We start from the raw sequence: 14,749 nt of genomic DNA on the forward strand, positions 1-14,749 counted from the left end.
ATTTCTATGTAAAACAAACGCTCAACGCTGTTGTAATCCTTCATAATACCCATGGAGGCAATGTGCTGCTCCATGATTATCAAATGTGCGTATTTTTCCTTAGTGCCGCTGATGCTTGTTTTCACTTCACGTATTTTTCTTTCTGTTTTAAAGATGAAAGCAACAAGCCCACCGAGCTCTTCTCGGTTTACTCCCTGACCATATAAATGCAGCTTTGACGTCGACGCGTGGGTATAAGGGGTGGGGGTCTTTCAGAGTAAGCTATAAGAGGTGGAGGCTATACACACAGCTAGAGCGCACAGGCACCACTGACTGCTGCCGAGGGAGCGCGCTCTCTTCTCCTTTCCATCCGGATAGATAACTCTTTTTACGCAGAGGCTTTCCACACATTTTCTGGGAACTTCTCCGCGCGATTTTTTGCACTCTCTTTGCCTCCAGACGAAGCCGTTTTTTCTCCACTTCTGCTGAATTCAAGCTTTGACGGGCACAGTGGACAGCGACACAGGCATGGAACCCTCCATGGTCCCCGGAGCGCAGCTCTCCATGTCCGACCTTTACTCCGTCATCCCCTTCAATGTCACGTTGACAGACGAGGAGAGCGGCTTGATGGACCACAGGCTACTGAACTACACCGAGCACCAAAACCCCGTGAAGAGCACCGGAAATATGGTCATAGCCATATCCATCACTGCGCTTTATTCTGTCATTTGCGTGGTGGGACTTCTGGGCAACATCCTCGTCATGTACGGGGTGGTCAGGTAAATAGTGACACTTTATATGGGAACAAATGGCACGTTTTGCACGCGGTGGCACAGTGAGACACAGTGAGTGCATAAATTCCTTAAAATATTTAACACCCCGTCAATAAAATTATATCTTTAGTTTTATTTTAAAATTTTGATACTATGACAAAGTGACATTTTTAATCATTTGCTCCAAATTGCTGATTTAGCTGCAAGTTAAGCTTGGTTTGGGGCATAAATATGCAACAGCCTGATATTAAAAGAAGAAAAATATAAGGTAGAATCCAAGATAGCGTCATTTAGCTGATTTATTTTCTAAAAAGTGCCTCTGTCTGCTCTTTTCTTAGTTATATATCTGGGTTGGTGAGCCATATGTGTAGATACAATAAACCTTAGATCACTTGTTGACACACGCAGATGTTCTCTCTCTCTGTGTGTGTGAACAAGTAAGCTAAGGTTATTGCATCTACCATAAGATTTTTTTTTCATTAAAATAGTAATAAGTGCCAGTCAGAGATGGTGTGTGTGTGTGTGTCAGTCTCCGTCTGACTCAGCTGCGCCTTGGGGAGAGCGGGCAGCTCACACAGAGTGTCCATTAGCTCACTCAGATCTGTGGAGCATCAGCTTCTCCTCAACTGATAGAGCTGTAAACAGGAAAAACATTTAGTTAGAAAATACACAGGGATGGCTGCCTGCTGAATGAAAGAGCATGTGCAATGAACAGGGATGTTCCCATTTTTCACATTTAGATTTAAATATACATGGCATGCACTGATAAAATATGTTTTCAGGAGGAACGTGACTGTGTTTGTGCTGGCCCTGGTCACAGCCTTTAAAAGCCTCCACCCACCTTTCTTTTTGTTCTTCTGAGTATCAGCCCAAGCACTATATATATATATATATATATATATATATATATATATATATATATATATATATATATATATATATATATAATAAATATTCACAACTCTGCCTCGTGCTTATGTTCCGGAGTTTGACAGGAAGTATAAAGCAAATAAGAGGGGTGTGAGAGGGAGACAAAGAGGAGATAGATGAGAGCTCAAAAAATGTGCCTTCCGTTAGTCTCTGTGTGACTGAGAGGACAGCCACCCCCGTCCACCAGAGACGCACATTACACAGCACAGTTATCTCAGCTGAACACATCCATAAACACTGAAAAACGTGAGCATAGAAAGCTAAACCTTCTCTAATTAATGTGCCCAAGATAACATCACATGATGTAGAGGAAGTGCCGTTCTGTGGCAACCTTGTGATAGCAATTAGGAGATGTATGCAAGCAGTCTAAGCTTTGATCCTTAAGATTTCAGCTTTGATTGATTAACTCTGTGATTATAGAGTGTGTCTTTTTGCTCATGCCACAAACATATTGCTTATTCTAAAATAGAGCTGAGCCTTTCCCGCCAGTGCCAGGGATACTCCAGGTTGGCACATCAGGCAGCAAACCTGCATGGCTTCCCTAGGAACAGTGGTCTTCATCAAATGGTCACTAGCTCGCTGGATTTAGCCCTCAGAAGTCATACAGCTTTTGTACAGTCTTGCTAACATCAAATCAGAAATTTGCATTCACTCATACAGTGTTCTTGGAGGACTAACTAGTAAACGCCATCAGAAACAGAATTTATCATTTACTTCATGATCTTCTGCTCCTGCACAGTGCATAACTGACAAGCCCTCGATTTTTCCATTAGTGTTGTACTGCAGAAAGACGTCTCACAGATATGTGACTAAACAAACAGTGGTGATACGTCTGCTCCGAAAACGACATATGGTCACATTTTCGCCAGGTGGCCAGAATGACAAATTTGGCCAAGTGGCTGGTTGTACACCGGCTGACTGGCAGCCAAAAGTGCATGAATGTAGCTGTAGGGGGTGAATTGTGCCCACCACATGGTTCATGTCTCCTTTAATTTTGTGTAAATTAGCTGAATCGATACACAAAATGCTTTAATTTTTTATTTGACAGCTATTCTAAATTTCATCGGAAGCTTCTATCAGAATCAGAAATACTTTATTGATCCCAGGGGGAAATTGCTTTCATTCCAGGTGCTCCATGTATACTAAAAAAAAACAGGTTAGAAATATAAAATAAGGTAAAGTAGTAAGAGTAAAATAAAAATAAAACCTAATAAATTCTAAACATTAATAAACATTCAAGTAAAATCCAGGCAAGTGAAGACTGATAGTCATATATAATACAACTTATACTGTGCAGTGCAGTAAAATCTTGTCTACAATAAATCCAATATGGATATAATTACAAGACAGTGTGTTAGATTGTCTGAGACAACTCCTCCCTCTGAGTCTCAGAAGGAGGAGTTGTACAGTTTGATGGCCACAGGAATGACCTCCTGTGCTGAGCCTCCTCAGAAAATAGAGGCGGCCCTTCTTGTAGAGGGCTTCAGCATTTTTAGTCCAGTCCAGTTTATTGTCCAACACCACTCCCAGGTATTTGTAATCCTCAGCAATGTCCACACTCTGTCCACCAATGGAAACTGGAGCCGCGTGTGTCTTGGTCCTCCTCAGGTCCACAACGAGCTCCCTTGTCTTTGCCACATTGAGCAGCAGATGGTTCTGCTCACACCATGTGACAAAGCTGTCCACCACAGTCCTGTACTCAGACTCTCCACCTTTGCTGATACATCCCACTATGGCAGAGTCATCAGAAAACTTCTGCTAGCTGGTCTGAAACCTGTGATGGTCCTCATGCCATTCCAGACCTCCCTCATGTTGTTCTGCTGGAGCTTCCACTCCAGCTTCCTCCGGTAGTTTTCTTTAGCCTGTCTTTTAACCACGTCTCTCTCTGTCGATTGAGACGTGGTTAAAATCACTCGAGATGATGATGAGAGCAGTCGGGTGTTCCGTCTGAAGTGGATGACGTCACAGGCCGGCGTCGGGTTAGCGAGTGGTGGAATGTAGACTGCGACGGCGATGGTGTGTGAGAACTCACTGGGCGAATAATATGGTCTGAGGCCAGCAGTTCAATGTCGGGGCTGCAGATATGGTCCTTGATTGTAATATGACCGGGATTGCACCATCTGTTGTTAACAAAAACAGCAAGCCCACCTCCTTTCCACTTACCGCTATCCCTATCAGCTCAGACCTTCTGAAATCCCTCGACGGAGACGTTGTTGTCGGGAATATCCGCATGTAGCCATGATTCGGAAAAAAATCATCAGGCTAGTCTCCCGGTATTCCCTCTGGCTCCTGGCTAGCCCTGTTAGCTCGTCCATCTTGTTGCCCAGTGATCTCACGTTGCCCATGATCACAGAGGGGAGACATGGCTTGTATCTCTTTCTCTCCAAAAGTCTGTTTTTTCATGGACCGGGCTCTTTTCCTCCTCCTTAGTGATCCTTTCCCTCTGCAACCCAGGTGTGTCTTCCTCCATAGTTCAGCTGGAATATCCTCCCTCGCCATTACTGAGCCGGCCGGCTTCAGCGCCATCAGCTGATCCCTGGTGAAAACAAAGCGTTGTTGCTGAACGACGGTCACGTTGCAGAACAAAAAGAGTAATTCCACCGTGAAAAAACAGACAAAGACTCTCCAAACCAACATGTTTAGTGGAGTTATAAAGTCTTGCTGCTGTTCAAAAAGAAAGTCAAAAATAACTTAGGAAAAACAATAAAAGTAGGAAAAAGTACGCGAGAAACACGGAGCAACTGAAACAGGCTTCATGCAGTAATGTCTTTCCCCAGCAGTCTTTAAATATAGCAAAACCTTGAGAATTTTAGATCTTGGACTCCACTTACATTTCAGGATAGAGACACTCAAATGCACACAAACCCCATTTAAAGCCAATTCTGCATGGGTGCCCACGTCAGTGCGGATTGGGCTGCTGTGGTGCTGTGGAGAGCCCTCTGTGATAGAGATGCCTCTGGAGATAGTCCACTCTGTAATGCAGGAAAGATCAGCAGCATGAGGCATCTCTAATCTCACAGCCTTCACCTTTCAGCCGTCAACCCTATTAGATAAGAACTGGTCCAGTGCTCAAGCAATTTTAATATCAAGCGCCTTTCATTTAAAATGTGCAGATGGTGGAGGGTTTGTGTGAAAGTGGGCTTTTACTTAGCTGCTTCTCATGAATTGTTGTTCTGCTAAAGCAAGGCTCAGTCTACAGAGATTATTTTTATCCCTGATTCACCCAACTGGATAAGAAATTTAGTCTTTAGTTTTACAGATTGGGTCTTAAACCTCAAAAGTACTCAGATTTACCATTGTTTGACTAAGGCTTCGGAACTAGCTGATAATGAGACAGGCAGTCTAGTCTGAAAGTTGGATCTTCCAATTTTTCTTGGCCTACATTGATATTCTGTGACAGTCTTATTTTATTAAAGATAAAGGTTAAATAACAGTTTGCAGAGATGTTTTATTTCTTTAGGGACAGAAGGTGGAAGTTGGTTGAAAATACCATAGTTCATTGCCAGTAGGGACAGGACTCTGTGTGAGTGTGTGAGATGTCGGTCTGACAGTCTGTTTTTTACTGGAATGAGTCAACATGGCCACTGCATCCCACTGCTTGTCTTCCATCCCAGTTGCCTTAATGTCAGTGTGTATATGTGTGTGTACGGCCTTCAGCCCCCAGAAGAAAACAAAAGTGCAGCTGGACTTGTGTATCAGCGCTGAAAGAACTGGTGTGGTCACAAAATACAGCTTAATTCTGAGCTGCACTGAAGGATTGATCCAAATGCAATTTTTCATTCCTGTTTTGATTCTAAAGATCTTAGCTTGTTCCTGCAGTAATGTTAACATTATGTTCTGCAGTAAACCTGACACCCAGGTGCTGTGCTGTCATCTTACTGTGATAATAAGAATAATACCAGGATACCAGTTTTTCATTTGTTGTTACACACACACACACACACAACATGGGCATCTAATGGTCATACACTGAGGAAAATGAGTGTTTAATTTCATTAAATTCTGTAGTGCCTAAGGCCATTTTTGGTAACGTGTTATCTTGGCCATGTGTATATACAAAGATAATTGTTTTGTTTTTAGTTGTGTAATAGTGGGGTATTCTGTGACTGAAATATGACAAAATATAGGAGTGATGCTGCCATTCATGTCGCCACTTGAGGCACTGTTGCCTCACAGCACAAGGTTTTAGCTGGTTATTCTGGTCTTGTACCAAACATAAGAGTAGAAGTGCATGTAAGGGTTAAGAAGGTACTCTAAACTGGCCATAGGCACGAGTGTGAGCATGAGTGGTTGCGCTTGTCTTTTTTAGGTTAGGCCTGGCACACCCTGGACCTATGCAGGGTGTGCCCTGTCTCTCACCCATTAACAGCTGGTATAGGCCCCAGCCCCCCCATGACCTGTAGTAAAGGACGACACAGGTTAAGAAAATAAATGAATGAATGGACGGCGCCATTCTGAAATACAGTAAATGTCATACTGTGAAATAATACAGTATATCTCAGCATAATGTCACACTGACAAACAGCCTATCTTAAGTAAAGGTCAGATCTTGTAGTTTTATTTGATATTGAATTATATTATATATTTGAATTTATGTACTGTGATATATATATATATATATATACTGTAGCAGGGGAAAAAGGGTGTCTGATTTGACATTTTACCGTTTTAATTTTGCATTTAACTTATTTAATTATATTCATGTCTGAGCATTTGTCAGCTTTTGGACTGCTGTGCAGGCTTCTGTGAAACATGACGCTTACATCCTGGCCCGTTAGTTGGATTTGATTCACATAGTGCCCAGTCGGCAGTATTTTATTAATGGCGAGTAGCATGATAAACTAGTGGAGACAAATTGTGAACAATGACACTTCGTTGATGTGAACAAGTAGAGCTTGTTCTAGTGGTCTTACCTAGAGGTCAGAGGTCCTGGCTGTCAGTATAGTCGCCTCTGTCAGTGGACGATCTGTTAGAGATGGGAAGGGAGCTCTTCTCTAATGCTCTGCATTGAGGCTATATTTTTTGCCTCTTCTGATGCATGCGAAGAGGACGGGTTGGACAGCCGTGACAGCCACTTAGCAGGCCATCCACGCTGTAAGGAAGCATAAAAAAATCGAAAGGGAAGTGTGCGAAGAAGCCAAAGAAAAGTATGGTTTAAAAATGGGCATTCAAATTCAGATTTCTTGACACAATTACAATTACTCCTCCAAGCCAAGTGAAAGAGTTCTCCTGTATCTAAATTATACGCTGGATAATTAAGTGTAACATAACCTCCAGGCCAGGTATGTGATTACAGTAGCATATACTTTATACATAGCCAGCTGGCAGTGCTTGGTGTGAAATGAATGTCTGGTCTTACGTTTGCCTTCTAGACTCACGCACTGTAACACCATTACAAACATGACTTCCCTGCAGCCAGCTCTGCCTTCTTGATGCCAATTTCTCATAATGCAGCCCAGCTCCTGCATGTCATCGTGGCTGTGACATATTAGGAGAGCTAAAACTGCTATAACAACCTTTCTCCATTTTTTTTCCACACATATGTCGCTGACATGTGGACATAATTTCAATCATATATATAATATATATATTGAAATACCAGCTTGTTTAATCACAAAATACAGTGTGTGTGTGTGTGGGCCCATAATGTCTTTGATAAGAGCAAGGGGGAAAGCATCTTCTTCAGCTCAATTATGAAAATGACTCTAGCAGTAAACATAATCCTCTCCCCCTTGTCAAATGGCAGGCTTTAGGTGCCGAATCAAACATTTCTACTAAAAAGCGGCTTTTGTCTGCCATGTGAGATCATAACAGTTTAGATTTTGTCTCTTACGATGTGCTTTGATCTTTAAATCCAGCTGATGCTTTTCGTGTACATCCTTAAAGCAGAGAAGGTTTGTATCTGTTTTCCCAGAGTTCAAAGCATTGTGCTTCCCTTAGACCTTATGTAACGATCAAAAGCTCGCAGATCTCGTTTGCTTTAAGCAGAATCTAAGAGAAACATTAAATTTAGATGACAAAGTCTACAAGAACCAACAATCTGCTACTGACCAGAGGATGAAAATTTGTATTGGTAAACGTGTAAAAATCATCTTTAGTGTCAGTTGTTGTAATCAGTAAGCATCTTCCATCCTGGAACATCTAACCAAAGTCTCGGATGTTGTCTTCAGAGAGATGTAGGCAGACAACCTAGGGCCCCTACCTCACTTGAAGGTAGTAGTCATGGGTAATGCTACTGAAACAAACTGGGAGGACTGAAGCACACTGGCAGAAACAAAGGAACAAAGGTTACAATTTTTGAAAAGGGTAGATCTATTTTTTTTTTTAGATGGAATAGAAATGACAGAAGAGTGCACCTCATTAAATAAATAATGCTGGTTTCAGTAAGCCATGACATTGATTGATCCTGCAGCTGGATTGGAGAGACCGGATTGGAGCCCCTGATTACACACGTAATTAATTATACCAGTGCTTTCCTGCAATGATATATCAAGAAGCCTACTTCCCACAATTAATTCATTTACTGACTAATTAATGAGTCTTAACTGAGTTTCACCTTCAGCAGATCATAAGATATACTGCCTGTATTGCTGAAGTCATCTAGACACTAAATAGTGATCAATGGAACAACTGATTGGACTATTTAGGCAGCAGCCTCTGTAATTATATTTCCAGATTCACATCAGACTGATTTATTACATCAGACATTTATCAGCCCACAGAGCTCAAACACTAATAAGTTTCCAACAGACCAACTCCCAATGATAATTTGATGATTTAAAATGATTTCAGACCGCATGCTGATTACAAAGTGAAAAAAACGTATACCTGACTAATGGAAAATGAATAAATCAGACAATAGAAAAGGAACAGCCTTGTACATATCTACCTCACACCCCCAATTAACAGGGCATTTGTTAAGCTTGGGTCTTCTACCACAGAGGTCACTAGATTGCTGTTCCTAGAAATGTACTTCTCTGAAGCAGAGTGCACCAGTTGGGTGGGTGTAAACCACGTAGGTCTTACAGTGTGCGTCCACATGAATACATCCAAGAGGACTGTTGCCAAGCAAAACACTTACATCCAAAAAGAAAGATACATTTTACTGAGAGCTAAAAGAGAGCTGTATTCTGAGCAGATCTTCCTACAGCCAAGAATCCTCTTCTAACAGCTGTCCAATGTACACAGATCATATCTTCCAAATTATTGTGAAAGGCCCTGTTTGCATAAAATCTCAGTACAATCAGAAGCTGCAGGGCTGATTATACTCACTGACACCAGCAGCAGTTGGAGGAGAGAGCTTTTCCATTAGCTCAAATAAGGTTTATCTGCCAAAATAGATCCTCTTAATCAGCTCATTCTCTGAACTGATGTCCAATCACGCACAACTCGTTCTCTTGTATTAACACTTCTGTGGGATTGTCTGCAATTGTCGTTTTTCTTCTAAGGTTGTGAGAATATGGACATTAGTCTGATTTTTCAAAAGTTGCACCCAGGTGCAGCACATACATAACATTAAGCTGTTCATTACTTTAAGTTCTAAGTCAGACATAATGTTACAACCAGGTGTTCCCCCAGCTGCTTCACCTGGAATCTTCGGGAACCACTTTCCCACTATGGGGAACATACCTCTTTATGCTCCTGTTACCACTGGGATTCACATTTTGTGTTTTGTCCAGTCTCATGGTCTCATGGTTCCTATTGGAATTTGGGGACTTCTAACCCACACTATGCACAAAGGTGAGACCTAGGACAGCAAGAAAGCTTCCTATCTTAAGTTTCCAGGTCTCACCTTGTCTGCACTTTGGGTTTGCTGTGCGAAACCCCTGATTGGTGTACTTAGGGCCCATGTACTGCCCTTTCCCTCACCACTGATTTCTTCATCCCATTGAAGTGCTTTTGTCCCACACCTACTGGACCTCCTATCACCCCCTGTTTTCTGCTACCTGAGGCAATCTCATCCCAGGGGGACTTATGTATTCATGGAGTGAGTGTCAGCTCAGACACTCACTCATCCTCGCCTTCCAGCTGCACTGACTGATAGGTCTTACTTTAACCATGCCCTAGTTGTAAATTTTTTATTTTATATTAATGGTATTAATGGTATTCTCCTCAATGTTGGGCCATCCAATGTTTGTGATGGACACCTTCATGCCTCTTTCTGTACACTAATATAGTTGCCAGGTGTGGTTTAGACGAACATAGTTCCCGGTATTTGTAAAAGAATATTGCTATTTGTTTTGTGCCATAGAGAAGGCAGAAATGATTGTGTTTTTGATTCTTTGCTACTGAAACTACAATAGAGACACAATAGATATCACTGCCAGCCATTTAATTTTGAGTGAGTCACCTTGGTGTTGCAATGACAGTATCTTGGTGGTCCGAAATTTGACTAGTGTTCTACTTGTTTTTTTTAATTTGCAATGCAGACAATTTCAAATATTAAATGGGAGCTATTTTGTAAGGAGGACACAGATTTATGCTTTCAGTGAGGCGTACTTTTCATCAGCAGTGATTGCGTGTATGATTGTGTATATGATTGTGTGCAGTGTGTTCACCCATTTTTTGAAAACAGGCTTCTTGAAAACCAGATTTGAAAGTGTGTTTGTTTGTGTCACAGCTGGTAATAGGAAATAGTAATAGAAAGTCCATGATGTCTGTCATGCACAAACATAGAAATGTAGGCTTTTGCAAAAAAGGGCTACAAGATACAGTTAAAGATTCAGTCTGAACATGGGCGGCTTGGAGCTCCATAGTCTGTTAATTCAAAGTGCAGGTAAATGGGCTAAGCTACTTCTTATCAACCACTATCTATGTACCACTCAGTGTGACTGCATCAACACGCAGCATCAGGTCAACCAAACATAAACCAGTTACAGATCTGCAGACAATTAGAATTTTAGACACACACACGCAGGTCCCTGGAGTGGTGTCTACACTGCCCATGTTATAAATGACCTGAAGTAACATATTCATTTCTCTGGGGTTGTTCTGATGCGAGGAAATAATAAATGCTGCACTGCTATAATCATCATGATTTCAGATGCATAGGCTATTATCTGATGTCTGATGTTATGTAATTTTTTTCATTCCTCCCATCTCCTATGGACGATACATGAGAGTAGTTAAGTCTCATAAATATATCAAATATTATATATATCTATCAAATATGTGATTGATGATGTATACAGGGAAGTGGAAAAAAATGCACATGTGCAAAAACAAAGCTGGACCATCCAGCCTCATGCAATATGTATGAAAATTCAAAGAGAGCTGTACTTTACAAAAGTCCCAGTGCGTTCTTTGCAAGTAGGCTGCCTGGTCAGAGGGCAATAAGCCAATTGTTACAACTATTTCAAATGACTCGTAGAAAAAACAATCAATTCAGGCTGTGAATTGTGTTTACAGCAGTAAATTATTATCTTTAGAGACATACCTTCTAATATAAGCTGTAAAATCATGCTGAATATCACTTATAAAATCCAGTGTCCCTTTACAGAGATCATTGCTTTAATCAAACATTTCTGTCTTTCACCAGATACACCAAGATGAAGACTGCTACAAACATCTACATCTTCAACTTGGCTCTTGCTGACGCCCTGGCTACCAGCACGCTCCCCTTCCAGAGTGCCAAATACCTTATGAACACCTGGCCATTTGGGGAAGTCCTGTGCAAGCTCATCCTTGCCATCGACTACTACAACATGTTCACCAGTATCTTCACCCTCACCATGATGAGCGTTGATCGCTACATCGCTGTGTGCCATCCAGTCAGAGCACTGGAATTTCGGACACCAGTCAAAGCCAAGTTGATTAATGTGCTTATCTGGGTCCTGTCCTCAGCAGTCGGCATGCCCATTATGATCATGGCAGTGACAGAAGATAAGGAAGGTAATGGCAAATTAGTTTTTTGTTTTTTTAGATTTTCTTCTATAGGTCAAAGTTGCTCCTTTTTCTAGAGCTGTACTATATTTCAAGTGCAAAAAAATTGCAGTTCCTTGGGCGGCCACTTGAGTCTGCACCAAAAGTGAGTCAATGTCTAACTTAACAATTCACTTCTGCTCATACTTGGGTCAACCAATCAATACTTGATTGATCCAAATATGAGCAGACTCAAGCACAGCCAATGTGGCAGAGTGCCAATTTAGAGCTCCAAACACATGGCTTCCACTCAAGGTGTATGGCTACTGAGCCCAAAGGATGTAATTGTTTTTGTGCGTGACCCTCTCACTGTCCGAAGTGAAAATCTCTCCCCTCTGGCAAAGGCAACATTGTCCTCCTCGGATGGGGCTGAATTTGAGATGCAGCTCATAGATTTCCAAACAACATCTCTGCATTCAAAATAGCAGCATCTGTGACAGACTTTTTGGTTGCATGTTCAGAGGAGTACCGAACAGTAAAAGGACTGGCTATGTATGTGCTGTCAATGTTCCCCTCCACATACACATGCAAGATGGTCTTCTCCTCCTTGAATGCTATCAAAACATATGAAAGGAATCGCCTGACAAACGAAAACCTGGAAAAATGCCTGCAGATTTCAATCGCATCTAAAACACCAGACATATTTTTTTAATCTTTTAATAGTAGCCACATCTGAGGCACACATAAGTTTATATTTATCAGAACACCAGACTCGAGAGCATAGCCAGGGTGTTTAGTCGGTCCTGGCCCATATTACTTCATAGAAAACTTCCTTATAGTACATTGAAGAAAATGGATTATTAAGTTGATCCACATCATTCTGCCATTTTTTTGTCTTCTTCTATTTTTTGTCCAAATGACAAGGAAATCATGGGGGCGTGAAACCATTTTTCCGGCACCAGCCCGCTGCTGATTGGTCAAAACTGCTCGGCCTGTGGGCTAAATGAAGTTAGCCCAAATAGTCAGTAAATGGTGAGGGCGGAACATGATACCCGACAATCATTTACACCTGAAAAAAAGATATGATGCACTTGGGCTGCATAAAAGTAGCCCATTTAGAGATTTCCTGTTATTTTTTTAACTGTTTGGTGCTGTTGCTACTTTAACATTTAGTTTTAGTAAAACATAACAATCTTTTATATGTTGTTTAGACAACAACAGTTTAGACATCAATTTCAATTCAGTTTTATTTATATAGCGCATTTTACAATCAGAAATTGTCTCAAAGCGCTTCACAGAAACTCAGAGCATGAGACCCAGAACCCGAGCCCCCCTAAGAGCACTGTGGCAAGGAAAAACTCCCTTTAAGAGGAAGAAACCTTGCGCAGGACCCGTCAACTTAAGGGAGAACCAGTCCTGCTGCTAGTCGGCTGGGTAGAGGAGGAGAAGAAGAGGGAGACAGGACAGAGAGGATGAAGGAGAGAGAGAGAGAGGCGCAAACATGATACAAACATGATATAGTACAGAGCAAACATGACAGCAAGATGAAACAGTGATTATATTATAATGGATATCTATATATATCGTCAGACCATAAGTAGTAATAGTAATTTCATAGTAATCAAAGCAAAGATGAGCAGCAGGGGCTAGTGAAGTCGATGAGCACAGGAGAGATCAGGGTCCGGACTGCAGGTCAGTATGCAGGTCTTGAGACCTGCAAAGAGAGAGAGAGAGCGAGAGCGAGGCACAAAACTACGAGGACGTTTTGTGCAACTTTCCATTATTGACAGATATAGAAATATTTGCAGACATTGTCCAGCTGTGAAGTGAGAAAGTGATCGCTTAAGCCCTCTTTTCTCATTCTTTACAAAGCTGCAACATCACAACACTCCCTTCCAGGTCAGATTGGAAAAGAAGCTGATTCAACCTATTTTTATTATAAATGGAGAATTTATCAACAGAAACTTTATAACAAGAAGGGGCCACCTGAGGAATTGCAGTTTTAAGCACATTTAAGAGTACAGACACAAATCTTCACTCACATAGTGTGGATTCTGAAAGTATTTGGGGAGAAAGATTGTGGTTCAGATGTTAGAGATATTTACCTACTGTACTTAAAACCTATTTCTCTACCTGCCCCTTCCAGGTAAAACGTTTTGCATGCTGAAGTTCCCTGACCCTGATTGGTACTGGGACACTGTGACTAAGATCTGCGTCTTCATCTTTGCGTTTGTGGTCCCCGTGATGGTCATCACCATATGTTATGGCCTGATGATCCTCCGCCTGAGGAGTGTCCGCCTGCTCTCCGGATCCAAGGAGAAAGACCGCAACATGCGTCGCATTACCCGCATGGTCCTGGTGGTGGTGGCAGCCTTCATCATCTGCTGGACCCCCATTCACATATTCATCATAGTGAGAACTATTGTGGAGATCGATAACAAGAACCCGTTCATGATAGCAAGCTGGCACTTGTGCATCGCCTTGGGCTACACCAACAGCAGCCTCAACCCTGTTCTGTACGCGTTCTTGGATGAAAATTTTAAGCGATGCTTCAGGGATTTCTGCCTCCCCTGTCAGACCCGTGTACAGCAGAATAGCCTGACCACGGGCCGCAACATAACCAGGGAGCCGGTGTCCGTTTGCGCGCCGACAGAAGCGGGGAAGAAGCCAGCATGACTAGGCATGGACTGGATCCCTCACAGCTCTCGCTCAAGGAGGATCCAGCAAGATTTACAATCGGAAGTCACCCAGATTTCAACGACTGAGTTTTAAAAGGTCTTTTCTCTGAGAAGTTGCCTTTTTCCTTTGATTTGACTGGCATTCAAAAGAAGTTTCAGAAACACTTTATGTAATTAGGTACTTACACTGTAACAGCAACCTGTGTAACAATATGTAATATGATGTACTACTGTTGTACACATACACACATACATTATGTAAGTAACACCACTACATGAAATTACATATTGTTACACAGGTTGTACCACTGGAGCCTTCAGGCTCTGACTGTGGAGAGACAGTGACGGTCCAAAGAGTATCCAAGATTACAGAAAACAGAACACCCCCAGCCAGTCAGTTACGATTTTAATGATGTAAAAAAGACGAAGAAATGTCTGTGGGTTTGAAGATGGTAAAAAAAAAAAAAAAATTGGAAAGGAACAACATTCTTTTCATTTCTAACTTGATGCAAGAAAATCTGCATGGAC

At 41.8% G+C, this 14,749-nt stretch overlaps 1 protein-coding gene across 2 annotated transcripts; it reads left to right on the plus strand.

Moving 5' to 3' along the window:
* The first annotated feature begins 309 nt into the window (after positions 1-309).
* On the plus strand, positions 310-14,219 carry oprd1a (opioid receptor, delta 1a). 2 transcript variants are annotated; one of them, XM_028395863.1, is made up of 3 exons: positions 310-758; positions 11,221-11,579; positions 13,690-14,219. In XM_028395863.1, exons 1-3 carry the CDS (start codon positions 508-510, stop codon positions 14,217-14,219), a joined length of 1,140 nt encoding a protein of 379 aa, XP_028251664.1. In that variant the 5' UTR covers positions 310-507. The 2 variants fall into 2 exon arrangements, with proteins under 2 accessions (XP_028251664.1, XP_028251656.1); XM_028395855.1 differs by having other exon boundaries at positions 11,221-11,573.
* Positions 14,220-14,749: the final 530 nt, after the last annotated feature.

The sequence above is a fragment of the Parambassis ranga genome, chromosome 2 (genome assembly GCF_900634625.1).
Source record: "Parambassis ranga chromosome 2, fParRan2.1, whole genome shotgun sequence".
NCBI classification, from domain to species: Eukaryota; Metazoa; Chordata; class Actinopteri; family Ambassidae; genus Parambassis; species Parambassis ranga.

What these genes read in the sequence shown, in the direction of transcription:
- oprd1a (XM_028395863.1), top strand. Translation starts at nt 508, where the DNA reads ATGGAACCCTCCATGGTCCCCGGAGCGCAGCTCTCCATGTCCGACCTT. An exon ending in GTCATGTACGGGGTGGTCAG is followed by an intron (nt 759 to 11,220) that starts GTAAATAGTGAC and finishes GTCTTTCACCAG; the next exon opens with ATACACCAAGATGAAGACTG. An exon ending in AGAAGATAAGGAAGGTAATG is followed by an intron (nt 11,580 to 13,689) that starts GCAAATTAGTTT and finishes TGCCCCTTCCAG; the next exon opens with GTAAAACGTTTTGCATGCTG.